Raw genomic sequence first — 13,919 nt, 5'->3', positions numbered from 1 at the left:
CTTTCATAAAACTCAGTCTTCTTGCTGAGGCTATCAGCATTCTGGTGATTGTCACGCATCCTGCGCTCGATTATCATGTGGTAGCAATCTAACCTGACTATCCATCGACCAATATAGCTCTGGTCCATCGAGTACGTTTTCAACCAGGGAAATTACTTCCCCCCAAATAAAAATCAAGGTTAATTGTTCAACTCAAGATCAAACTTCCAAATATGACCGACTGAGAACCTCCACTTTATTTGCACTTCGCGCACCTCTCGTTCTCGGTGTTCGTCTGGGACTGACATGTCCAATTTGCTTGAAGATGCGAAAATTTTCAATAAGTTCACAACAATTAGGAACATAGTGAATAGGTCCGTCGTTGATCAGCCATATCTAAGACCTGTTTCCGGTTCGTAGCTGCATGTCTTTCATTTTTCAAGAGCTTTTTCTCCGTCTTAAGTCAAGTCAAGTCAAGTCAAACCAAGTTTTTTATTACCATTAGGCAGTGCCTCTTGTGGTCATTTCAATTGTTTTTTTTTAATCTCCGTTCGAATTCGTACATGTCAATTCCAATCGCTTTCCAATGTTGGTCCAGTTTCCACTTGAATTCGTCGATGGTGTCTTGCTTTGCTTTCTTGTCTTTGAACCATGGACAAGCACTATTCCTGGCATTATTGTTGAGAGTCAGACTCGAAGCTATCAACTCAAGTTTCTTTTGTTTACATAAACTTTAAGAGAATGCGTTAAAATTGTAAATTCAAACAAACGTTTTCGCACATTTTGTGCATCTTCAGGTTTTAAAAATTCTAAACTATCTGTACAAAATGATCAAAGATCATAAAAAGTGTCACACATATCATTACTTCAAAATTTTAAAAATTCAACCAATCAAAACTTTACAAATATTACTGAAATTATGTAACAACTATTATGTAACAATTTTAAACGTTTTGTCACAAATTTCGGAGAGTTTTCTTCATTTTTATTTTCACATTTTCTTTTTTTTGGCTAATTTTAATGCTAACATGTACACAAATGTTCCACTGAAAGAAGCGATAGACATAGCTCTGAGAAAACTGTATGAGCAAGATGAACCACCATCAATTGCTAGGAAAACCATGAAGAGACTGTTGAACATGGCAGTTAGTCAAAACCATTTCAAGTGCAATGAAACATGGTACGTTCAGAAAGATGGTTTGGCAATGGGGGCATCTCGTGCCGTTATTTTAGCAAATTTTTGGCTGGAGCAGTACGAAACTGCACTATCGAGGGATATTCCCGAAATATTTTTGCCCGAGAAAGATCTTCACGGAATATGTCCCGAGTGCAATAAGAAAGTCACGTACAGGTCAAAATGTGTAGAATGTGAATGCTGTTTGAACTGGTATCACGTAAAATGCGTTGATATATCAGATGATGAGTATCGAAATATAAGTGAAACCGTCTGGTAGTGCAGAAAATGCATCATAATCAGAGAGAAAAATAAGTCAGGGCAACAAGCTAAGTTATTTCTCCGTTACGTTGTTGATATAGTGAGAACAGTGAAGGGTGATCCTGAGAAAACGCTACGGGCTGCAATTTTACTACATCCAAACTTACAGTTCACAATAGAGACACCAAACACAAACGGAACTTTGGCATTTTTGGATTTACAAATTAGTATTTACAAAAGCAGGAAAATTAGCTGTGGGTGGTATCAAAAACCAACAGATACAGGTACCATACTAAATTTTAGAAGCTGCGCCCCCCTTCAGTACAAGAGAATAGTGATTGAAGGAACTGTTCACCGGGTTTTCCGCAGTACGTCAACATGGGAAGAATATGATAAAGCCATGAAAATTAATCGTGAGCAGTGGTTGGATAACCAATATCCGGAAAGTTGGTCGTCGCGGGTTGCATCCCATGCCCTTGAAAAGATCATCAGCGAGGGCAAAAACAAAAAGAACATGGCTGAGAAAAAGAAGCCCTGTGATTATAGCAGTGATTCGCCACCCATCTTGATGGTCCAATATAGGGGGAATCACAGTCAGACATTAGCAAAAAAAGTGCGCGATATCACCAATGCGCTGATAATATTCACGACGAGGAAATTGAAAACTTGTATGCCCTCTCTAAAATCCTCCTTTTCCAGTGAACTGAAATCAAAAGTGGTGTACAGACTTGAATGTTGTGGGTGCAAATCCATCTATGTTGGGCAGACGGTCCGACATCTCACCACAAGGATTGAGGAACACCGAAAAGAGGATACCCCAGTTGGACAGCATATAAGGCAGTGTGGTAGTGAGAGTGGTAAGTCTGAGTTTAAATGGAAAATAATCGACCAGGCGTCCAGCAGCATCAAGTTACTTAGTATTTATTTCTGAAAGTTTAGTCCCAAAATATTTTTGGTTTTTTATTCAAAACGTACATGTCTAAATCGAAATTATGACTCAGAAACTTCCAGACAAATTAATTTAAAAATGTTTAATTAATTTTAGAGGTCAAAAGTATTTTAATCTTTATAGTAATTTAGAGGTCAACTGTGATTGGCTAATTTTTTATCATGATGGTTTAGAACCAAATTGTATGTGATTTATTGTAAATAATATTTGTAAATTGATGTTTTATCGTCATTTAGAGTAGTTTATTGTAAAAATCCTGACGATGCACATAGTTGCGAAAACGTTTGAAATTTACTTTTTAGCAAAAATTTCTTCAATTTTACTTGTAAATTGGTGATAAACCAAAAAGCGAAGAGCTTGAAATTCCAACTGTTTCCCATTAAAGGGCCAGTATAAAAATTGTAAATGATTTTCATCAATGTATAGAGAATTTTTATAGTGTTTTTTTTTATCGATACGTAAAATATGGCCGATTTTTATTTGAGTTACCGAAATGTTTTATATTTTAGCAGCTAGCTCCCTGTTCCACAGCATCAACACCCTTAACACAGGTGAGAAAAAGCAATACGAGAGCCTTGTTACAGCAATTCCTGGCCTATCCCTTAATAACAACTTGCTGAACCAAGGAAAGAACCTCCGACGACTACTGGAAGACAGTCCACTGAAGGAGAAAAAAGTGGTTGTGTGGCACGACGTGGTGAACAACACCATTAGCAGCCACAGAACAAACAACTATCGCCCAGCCGGTGTCGAGGAGCTGACAAACTATTTGAAGTCGAAGAAGCAGCAGATATTGGCGATCGTTTATTGCAGAAGGGAAGGAACGCCCGACTTGTTTTGTCACTTTCTCGGCACAGGGGTGCTCATTATTCCAGCTACAAAACGAACCGGAGCAGCTCAAGGAATAATTGAAGCTGCACCAGAGTGCTGATTTGGAGCTGAAATCTCTGCGATTGGTAGTGGCACACAAAGAAAGGCTGTCAGAGCTGATTGGCAATATCAGGGGCAAACAACAGAGACACTCACAGACAAGGAGGAAGGCGAAAGCAAGACGTGAGCAGAAGCTGAAGGCAGAGGAAGTGTCTGCGCTTCAAAGACAGGGGTGAGAAGAGTGTGATTTGTTTTGCTTTGTGCCTTGTGAGTTTCATTACTCGTGGCCTGCAAAACAATGACCACAGTACTTTTGCCTGCTGTTTGGCTCAGAAAAATTTTAAAAAGAAAACTAACTTGGAAAATTGTGTTAGACTATTTAAAATTCTTTAAAAAAGTTCAAGTATCTGTACATAGACTGAAGTTTCTGAGAAAATGTCTGAAAAACGATCTAATACCGGACTTTTTGAAGTTTAGGGTCCCCGAGAACGGGGTTTTTTCGGACCAAGCTGTGCATAATTTTCAATTGAAACTACTAAGGAATGAAACTTCTAGGGCAAATGAGGATAGGAAAAGGTACGAGGAGATGCTAAGGAAAGCAAGATCACTGGTGCAAAAAGAAATTGACAAACAGTGGTGGGCATTCGTGAGGCGTCAAGTTGAGGCAAGCTTAAAGACAACATCAGAAAACCATAGAAAAAAGTTAGAAAAACTGTCCGAGAGACAAGATAAACCTCTTCTTGGGGGGAGAAATGAGCGATCAGTTAAGGTACTTGATAATATTGAACTGCCTGAATGGGTATATGAAGTGCTATCAATTGGCCCCAAGCATCCAATTAGAGACAAATTAAACGAAACACATTTTTTGGCGGATATAGACATTTTCCTCTCACAATTGAAAAATCAAAAAACATCTGGTGAAACGTTATGTGAAATAGAAGCCTTGGCAAAGGCATATGCAAAAAACGTACGGCAAACCCCAAGAGACAAAGCCGTTGAAAAAACGAGGAAATATCTCAAAGATAATGGGTTGCTGGCTGTGCCTTTTGATAAGGGGGTTGGTTTTTGCATAATGAAGAAACAAACATATGAATCAAAGCTGGAATCCTTGTTGCAATCTGCTCAGTTTGTGAAAAAAGATGCAACCACTGATGAGGTGATACTGAAAATTGAGAAGGAACTTAACAAAGAATTACTAGCCATGAACAAAAGAGACGAGATAAGTGATCATTTATATTCTAAGATGAGATCAACAGGGGGGCAACCCGCCCGTTTGTACGGTTTAGCTAAGGTACACAAGGATGAGACACCCCTACGACCTGTACTATCACTTCCCGGCAGCTCGTATGAGAATCTTAACAAAATGCTTGCAAAGTTTTTTGACAACATCGATGGAGCAAATATAGAAACCAATACTAAAGACGCTAGAGAAAAAATAGAAAACATTGCTCTAGATCCGGATGAAACCATAATATCTCTTGATGTGAATAGTTTGTACACCAACGATCCCCTGAAGGAGGCAATTGAAATTGCTTTACAGAAGCTGTACAGCCAGGAGTCTCCTCCTGAAATTCATAGAGCAACCATGAAAAGGCTTTTGAATATGGCGGTCAGCAAAGTATATTTTAAGTGTAATGATTCATGGTATGTAAAAGTTGATGGTTTAGCAATGGGCGCGTCCCTCGCTGTAATTCTGGCAAACTTATGGCTGAAAGAATACGAATTTGCTCTACGACAACAAATACCAGTGGGAACGGGGGTACAGCAAATTAGTGACAGAAACGGCTTGTGCCCATGTTGCAGCAGGAAAGTCACATAAAGATCAAAGGGGGTTGAATGCGAGAGTTGCCGAAACTGGTATCATCTAAAATGCGGAAAAATATCCGATGACGTATACGCATCAATAACCGAGATAGTCTGGTACTGTGAAAGCTGCTGCCAAGCTAAGAACAAGGAGAAGGATACTCCCCAGGTGAAATTGTTCCTCAGGTATGTGGATGACATTGTTAGAACACTCAGATGAGAGCCAGTTGTCTTCTCGATGCCGCCAATTCTCTTCATCCAAATTTGCAGTTCACTCTAGAGAAAACTAATTCGGAGGGGAATTTGCCGTTCCTGGATTTGAACATAAATGTATCGCAGGGTAGGAGTGTAACTTGCAGTTGGTATCAAAAACCAACAGATGGGGGACTATGCTGAACTATAGAAGCTGCGCCCCAACTCAGTATAAGCGTAGTGTTATCCAAGGCACTGTACACAGGAATGTTAGGAGTACATCTAGCTGGGAGCAATTTGATAAGGCTATGGAAACTAATAGGGCGCAATGGCTGAAAAATCAGTACCCTGAAAATTGGTCCGCAAAGGTGGCTTCAGACGCCTTGTGCAAGATCATCGAGGGTAAGGGCAAGCCCCTGGATAGTGACAGGGGTTTGTCAGTTCAATCACCAAAGGATGTGAAGCCCCCAATGCTGATGGTGCAATATAGAGGTAACCAGAGTCAATATTTTGCTAACAGGTTACGAAAATTAACTAACGTTCAAGTGGTTTTCACAACAAGAAAACTGCAATCATGTTTACCATCACTGAAGTCAGCATTTTCTAATGACCTCAAGTCAAAAGTGGTTTATAAACTGTCATGTAGTGGATGCACTTCCACCTATGTCGGACAAACTGTTCGACATTTGACCACTAGAATTGGGGAACATAAGAAAGCAGACTCACCGGTAGGCATCCACCTTCAGCAATGCCAACTTGAGGGAAATAGCGCAGATCTTAAATTGCTAACACTAGAGGCAATACATATCAGGAAAGAGAAACCTGGCTTGAACACGCGCGATGAGTTTAGGAGCAGGGAGTTAACACTGAAAATTTAGTCCCAAAATATTTTTGGTTTTTTATTCAAAACGTACATGTCTAAATCGAAATTATGACTCAGAAACTTCCAGACAAAATAATTTAAAAATGTTTAATTAATTTTAGAGGTTAAAAGTATTTTAATCTTTATAGTAATTTAGAGGTCAACTGTGATTGGCTAATTTTTTATCATGATGGTTTAGAACCAAATTGTATGTGATTTATTGTAAATAACATTTGTAAATTGATGTTTTATCGTCATTTAGAGTAGTTTATTGTAAAAATCCTGACGATGCACATAGTTGCGAAAACGTTTGAAATTTACTTTTTAGCAAAAATTTCTTCAAGCTACTTACATTAGAGGCGCTGCACATTAGGAAAGAGACCGGCAATAAACTTAAAGAACTAAAATAAGCTTCGCGCTCCTCGAGCTCTTTACTATGTATAAGGGGGTGCAGATCGTTGCGCAAATTTCTTTTTCTCGACAACTCTATAATAACTTACATGTTAGCATGAAAATTAGCGACAAAACGAAATTGTAAAAACAAAAAAGGTGAAAACTCTCAGAAATTTGTGACAAAATGTTCAAAATTGTTACATAATAGTTGTTACATAATTTCAGTAATATTTGTAAAGTTTTGATTGGTTGAATTTTTTTAATTTTGAAATAATGATGTGTATGACACTTTATTACCTGGTTTATTACCTGGTGCGCCACACGCACTCAGGCTTGAATGATCTGTCATAGTGGACATCATATTGTGGTGTGGCATCCCGGAAGCGGTTAGGAAACCATTATACCGGGGTTTTCAAGGCAGAGGTGCTTGTGCAAACTCTCCTTGAATGTCTCAATGGTCGGTGCAAGTACAACATTCTCGGGCAGGCTATTCCAAGCGTTTATAACTCTGTTTGCAAACGAGTGAGAGGTTCTGTCCAGGTTCACTTTGCGTCCTTCCAGTTTTAGAATATGTCCTCTCAGATGCGTGTTACGACTCAGTTTGAAGAATGTCGCTGGATTTACATCCATATGTCCAAACAGTATCTTGTATACCAAAATCAGATCATTCCTCAAGAATCTTTCATACATGCTTGTTAGCTTCAACTTTTTCAGCCGCTCCTCGTACGATAGTTCTTGCAGCCCAGGCACCATTCTCGTAAATCTCTGTTGAACTTTCTCAATCGTGTTGATGTCCTTCTTGTAATGAGGTCTCCATGCTGGTCCGCAGTACTCTAGATGTGGTCTTACTAAGGACTTGTAGAGTGGGATTAAAACTTCTTGGTCACGACATTGAATGGTCCTCTTGATCATGCCTAAAACTGCATTGGCTTTCTTGGCTGCTTTCAAGCATTGATCAACTCTTTTTCCGTAGCAATTTACAGTAACACCCAAATCCACTTCTGAATCAACGTTCTCGATTTCAGCAAGCCCCAATGTGTACCTTCCGTCGACGTTTCTCTTTCTAGGACTGATCTGCAAGAGAACTTCATGCACCAACGCCCCCTACGCTTTCATTAGGTCGAGATCACGTTGGAGCTTCGCTCTGTCGTCCAAATTCCTTGACGGTCCGACTAATTTACTATCATCGGCAAGGCTGTCGTCATTATCATTGATGAAAATCAGGAATAAAGTGGGACCAAGGACGGTACCTTGCGGGACTCCACTGAACACAGTTTCCCAGCTGGAGTAACACTGATCAATTACCACCCTCTGCTTGCGGTCTTTCAGCCATGCTTCCACCCACTTGATCACTTCCTCCGATAACCCGTGAGCTCTCATTTTTTCAACTAGCCGTCTATGTGGAACTTTGTCAAAAGCCTTTGCAAAATCCAGATATAATACATCTACTGCCATTCTCTTGTCCAACAATTCGTCCTTATTTTCGAAAAATGCCAGAAGACTAAGCAAGCAACTTCGTCCTTTCATAAATCCATGCTGAGTGTCGCTAATGAGGTTATGCTCCTTCAGATGTCCAATAACGCTCTGCTGAACAATGCGCTCAAAACATTTACAAATCACTGAAGTAAGACTTACGGGACGGTAGTTTGCTGCTTCACTTCTCTTGCCTTTCTTGAACAAAGCAGATACATTAGCAACTTTCCATCCAGTCGGCACAACTCCGGATGACAGCGATTCTCGAAATATCTTAGTCAGTGGTTCAGCTAACCCTGGTGCAGCTAGCTTGAGAAACAATGGGGGGATCCCGTCCGGACCTGCTGCCTTATCAACTCTCAAATTGAGCAGCTGAGCAAGGACCATGTCAACAGTGATCGATATATTTGGCATCTTAAAATTAGTTCGTCGTTCAGCATAGGGTACAGGGCCTATTGGCTCCTGAGTGAATACAGATTGGAAGTAACTGTTCAGATGCTCCGCCAAGTCTTCAGACTTCTCAATTACACGATCACCCTCTTTCAAAGGGCCAACCTTCGTTGGACATTTCTTCTTTGCGGAAAAGTATCTCCAGAAAGACTTACTATCTTCTCTAATTCCTTTCGCCAGCTTCCTTTCAAAATCTTTCTTCGACCATTCAACAGATTGGTCCGATGCTCGTTTTGCCTGCATGTACTTCAACTCATTTTCAACAGAATTGTTGCTCTGCAAATTCTTCCAGCAACGTCGCTTGTCCTTACACGCCCGCAAAACCTGTTTTGCAATCCATGGGTACTTTCGCTTCCTTCGTTCAACAAACGGTACATGCTTTGAGATAAGATCATTAAGAGTGCCCATCAACATGTTCCACTGCTGTTCTGCATCCCCAATAAGGAGAGAATTCCAGTCGTATCCTTTCAAATCAGAAAGAAGGCTTCCCGCGTCCATCTTCCAAAAATTTCTGCGGCTGAAACTTCTCTCATTCAAGTTACGCTGTTTGATTGCTGCCGAAAAAATCACTGTGTTGTGATCAGTAGATCCAATATTCCCTTCCACGATACATTCCGTGATGAGGTCTGGCTCCGACGACATAAGCAAATCTAACACATGCTGCCCTCTTGTTGGGTCAACAACGTGCTGTGACAAAAAGTTATCTTGCACCATATCCAAAAACCGCTGATCTGCAATGCTCCCCGAGCATGACAGAGCTTCCCAATCAATACTTTGGTGATTAAAATCCGCAGCTACAATCTTCTCCATGTTTCCAGTAGACAATTTGTACAGACAGTTAGCAAAGTTTTCGTCGTCTGTCGGTTCAGTATGATAGCGACATCCGAGCACAACTTCTCGATTGGCATAAAGAAGTCTGCACCAGATCGCATCGTAGTTCTCAACCAGAAGCGCATCGTCCTCTCTTACATTGATATAGCTGGCACAATATATAGCCACTCCACCTCCTCTGATATCACGTCGGTTGCTGCTGCGGTGCATGAATGGTGGATGGTAACTATGAATTAAAATCTCACTTTTGTTTATTCCAATGTGAGCCCAGGTCTCAGTAACAAAGATAATATCAGGTTTTCTGTTAACTACCTCAAGTAAGAACTCATTTCAGTTATTTGACAAGCTTCTAATATTAACTAACAACATTGACATATCGTTCTTCGTCGAAATAACTGTGTTATTATTCGCTTGCCGTATTGGATGCGCGCCTGGTAACTCTGCTTTTGTAAGCTTGTTCTCTATCAAATTTTGAGAGATCTCTGTCGTAGTAGTATTTTCGGTCATTGTAGGTAAACCATCGTTTTCGGAGTATTTCTTCGGCAGCGCCCGGGTACTGGAAAGTAAGTGCGAGAAGACGCGGTTGTCCGTCCGACTTCGGCTCTCCAATCCTAGCAGCACGAAAGGGCTGGTTGCTAGGCATAAGTGGCTTCATAAACTCAACATCCTCTTTGGCTTTTGTTGCCTCATCTGACCCAGTACTCTCATGTAACCTACGAATAATCACGCTTCTTTTCCGTCGTTCGTTGATTTTAATTAGCTTTTCAACATCATCTGGCTTAGGTACACTCTGCTTGGTTTTCAGCTTTTCCACATCTTCTTCCAGTTTGCTTACCATGCTCTTTCGAGAAACAACTTCGGTTCATAATTGGTCGTTCTTCTTTATCACATTGTTATCCAAAACCTAATTCAAAGATTCACATGTAGAGAGTCTGTCTTGAAAACTGGTTTCAATGCCGGCAGCTCGTTTTTCACATTCTGCTAATTCAGCTTTTAGCAAAATACGTTCGTCTCTTTCCGTTTGCAACAATTTGCTAAAATCATTCACTTTTGATGTCAGTTTGGCAACATTATCTACGGCACAGAACCCGCACATGTAGTCTCCTCTATTAACTTTAGGCTTCTTGCCTTTTGGCACTTGTATTTCAGTCCATACCTCATGGCAGTAGGAGCAGTCAATCAGGAGCTTCTCCCAGGTCACATCACAATCAGAAACCGATTGGTTGCGTCCACCTCTCCCTGTCATTGTCGTTGGCGTCTGTTGGTATCGCAAAGATGTCCGAAGCACTGGTGATCCAGATGATGGTGATCGTCTTTGTTGTAGTCCAGTTGATTATGATCCTTGAGTGTGGTCCCGTCGACATAACCAATATGAAACTATTTAATAGGTTTATCACAACAATTAGGATTGTGATCACCCTCTTGGAGCTGCCGAAAAAATCACTGTGTTGTGATCAGTAGATCCAATCTTCCCTTCCACGATACATTGGATCTACTGTATCGTGGAAGGGAAGGTTTTTAAATAGTGTCCACTCCCAGGTTTTAAATAGTATCCACTTACTATTTAAAACCTGGGATAGTAAGTGGATAGAATGCGTTAAAATTGTAAATTCAAACAAACGTTTTCGCACATTTTTGTGCATCTTCAGGTTTTAAAAATTCTAAACTATCTGTGCGCGCGAATTGTACAGATAGTTTAGAATTTTTAAAACCTGAAGATGCACAAAAATGTGCGAAAACGTTTGTTTGAATTTACAATTTTAACGCATTCTATACGCGCTATTGTAGAGGAAGGACGGCTAAGATAAATTGATATTACGACGATGCATTCAATGCTGATATATGACTTCATTGATACAATGATACAGTTTGCTGATTTATATGCATTTTTACATCGCTGGTATGGCCCTATCCAGCTTGTACACTGACCGTAACTAAACGGAAGGGCACTTTTTGTAACTAAAAAAAATTTACGTATTCTCATTGTATAATAGATGTGTCAATTGACTTAGAAATTTCCTTTGTCTCCTGATCCGTCTCCTTGTCATTCACCGTTTATTGGTTGTTTAATTTGTTATCGTCTGCTCCAATTGACTTGCACACTGACTGAATTTTGGTTTCAGTTGAGAATGTCCGTTGCGTCTAATTCCTCAATGCAGTCTTCGCCCGGTATCAATCAACTCTTAGGCGCTGAGCGAAAAGCGAAGCAGATCATCGAAGATGCCAGGAAAGAACGACAGAGTCGTCTTCGAGCAGCTAAGGAAGAGGCGGCAAAAGAAATTGACGAATACAAGGTGGGATGCGAATCTCAAATTGCCCAGTGGAATCAAGGTGTGAAAGGTCAAGAAGTTGCTTTGCAACAACAGATTAACCAACAAACTGGCGAAGTTTTGAAAAGGGTTGACAATCAGATCACGAAGAACAGAGAGGGAACAATTATGTTCTTGATCCAACAGGTGATCAACATTCAACCAGAACTTCACGCCAATTATGAAAGAGCAGCCAAGAACGATAAGCCAAAAGGTGACACCAGATATCGCTAAAAATCCGTATTCGAGGACGATTTCTTTCAAGCTGCAATTTTTGTGCAATACTTGTAATTATTTGAAGACTGTTATATTATGCATGTAGAATATCATGTTTGTAGTTCATAGTTTTCCAGATATAGCTATTTTTGGGTCAGCATCGTAATCAATCGAATTTAAAAAATAAACTTGATATGAATGGAATTTAATTACAATGCAGGTTTTTCCATTATTATTATCCCAATTTTTTTTTGTAAAAAGCATTATATGTGTATGTACGAAATTGAATTCTATATTGACTTGTTTCATTAATGCTCTTATAGTTTGTGATATCACCTTTGAAAATTTCAAAAGTTACAAATTTTGAGAAGACTTAGGTACTAGTTTACTTTGGTCCCTCAAAAATGCTGTGGTCCCTAATAAAAACCGAGGTACAGCATGTGGCAGTTCTAACAGTCAGCATTTTATTTCTATATTGCTGTCGAAACGGGCCTAGTTAGTGGTCACGAATCCGGTTACCAACCCCAAGGTGCAGGTGTAAATCCAGTGCTGGCTCTTGTTTTTAGAAAATAGGTGGGGCCAATCATCTAAACTAGTTTTGTCACGGGACCAAACAAGTAAACTAGTACCAAGACCTAAATCTTTAAAAAGTTTTAGTGGAAAATGCTGATGAATAGTTTGAAAACAATAGCTCCTGCTTTAATGCGAGGAGTTAATACTTCCATGAGCAAGCCAAGTTATATTGTATCTATTCAAACTACTAGAGCAAAATGTTCGCTACCCGATTTGCCCTACGATTACAATTCACTCGAGCCATACATCAGCGCAGATATAATGAAACTTCACCACAGCAAGCACCATCAGACTTACGTAAACAATTATAACGTGGCAGAGGAGCAACTGTCAGAAGCGGTGGCAAAAGGAGATCAATCTAAGATCATAAGGTTCCGATCATCTTTTCTAATACACCTATGTTCAGCGGAATCCGCTGAGCAAAATCAAAGCTCTCTTCACAAAGAAAGCGGTTTGATGCGCGCGCATATGGTTTCCTTTGTTGTTTTTGTTATAAAATCAATTTTGAGCAAGTTTTGCGAGATGTGTTTTTATCAAAACCAAAAATCTTAAAGCATGGTCCAGTTTTTAAAAGGTGGTCCAGGCTTAATTATTGGTCCAGTTGTATAGGAACTTTTATAACTGATTTTTTAAATATTTTTTTCTCGTTCTTTTTCCAATCGCTCGCAAAATTGGTGGATAAAGCCGTGGCTATTTGATTAAAAATCAATTGATGCACTATGTGCTCAAAGATTGAGGATAAAATTTTGCCTCATCTTTTTTGAAGAGTTTTTCATTATTTGAATCTCGTTTCTGGCAACCTAATTTGGATATACAAATCTCTTAGAAATACATGAGTTGTGACTGTATTTTTGAATGAATTTTGTTTCAGCTTACAGGGAAGTCTTAAGTTCAACGGAGGCGGACATATAAACCATTCAATTTTTTGGCACAATCTGTCTCCAAATGGAGGCGGCGAACCTTCTGGACCTTTGTCAGACATGCTCAAGGCGCAGTTTGGTTCATTTGACGCTTTCACTAAAGAATTTGCTGCAAAAACAGTGGCTATTCAAGGTTCTGGCTGGGGATGGCTGGGTTTCAATAAGGACAAGAAAAGACTGGAACTGGCGACTTGTGCTAATCAAGATCCTCTTTTGGCAACTACAGGCTTAGTTCCTCTTTTGGGAATTGATGTGTGGGAACACGCGTACTATCTACAGTACAAAAACGTGCGTCCTGATTATGTAAATGCACTTTTCAATATTGTGAATTGGAAAGACGTGGAAGCGAGATTAGCTGATGCAATGTGAAAAAACTTAATTTTGATTTTGTGATCTCTTTAAATATTCCTCCCTGTTGGAAAAGATAGAAGGAAGCTCGTTATAAGTTACAATATTCGCTGATGGCTAGCCGTTGTTATATCCGTTTATAGGGGAAGTTTATCTTGACTAGGTTTCGTAGAGGGGAATAGTTAAATAGATCCTAATGTTGCAGTGAGACGAAACTTAACTGATAGTAATTTGCAGCTAAAGAAACACCGTTAATAATTTGAAATGAATTAAAAATTTAAAACTCCGAATTTTCGATTTTTCAAAAGCTGCGTTA

The 13,919-nt window shown here is 39.7% G+C and overlaps 4 protein-coding genes across 4 annotated transcripts in view; 3 read left to right on the top strand and 1 right to left on the bottom strand.

Moving 5' to 3' along the window:
- LOC134840564 (uncharacterized) overlaps positions 1-13,919 on the top strand; it is a 257,049-nt gene that overhangs the window by 184,360 nt on the left and 58,770 nt on the right. The gene's annotated exons all lie outside the window — the stretch shown is intronic.
- Positions 6,871-9,447, bottom strand: LOC134839985 (uncharacterized). Its single transcript, XM_063855613.1, has 2 exons — positions 7,734-9,447; positions 6,871-7,568 (listed from the first exon to the last, which is right to left on the bottom strand). The coding sequence occupies exons 1-2, from the start codon at positions 9,445-9,447 to the stop codon at positions 6,871-6,873; spliced, it is 2,412 nt and encodes an 803-aa protein (XP_063711683.1).
- Positions 11,367-11,780, top strand: LOC134839983 (V-type proton ATPase subunit G 3-like). Its single transcript, XM_063855612.1, has one exon. The coding sequence runs from the start codon at positions 11,367-11,369 to the stop codon at positions 11,778-11,780; it is 414 nt and encodes a 137-aa protein (XP_063711682.1).
- LOC134840554 (superoxide dismutase [Mn], mitochondrial-like) lies at positions 11,778-13,893 on the top strand. The gene is made up of 2 exons (XM_063856453.1): positions 11,778-12,706; positions 13,207-13,893. The coding sequence occupies exons 1-2, from the start codon at positions 12,426-12,428 to the stop codon at positions 13,622-13,624; spliced, it is 699 nt and encodes a 232-aa protein (XP_063712523.1). The 5' UTR covers positions 11,778-12,425; the 3' UTR covers positions 13,625-13,893.

Source organism: Symsagittifera roscoffensis, chromosome 2 (genome assembly GCF_963678635.1).
Source record: "Symsagittifera roscoffensis chromosome 2, txSymRosc1.1, whole genome shotgun sequence".
In the NCBI taxonomy this organism is placed as follows: domain Eukaryota; kingdom Metazoa; phylum Xenacoelomorpha; order Acoela; family Convolutidae; genus Symsagittifera; species Symsagittifera roscoffensis.
Note: the sequence above shows the minus strand (reverse complement) of the source record. Positions and strands in the feature narration are given on the sequence as shown.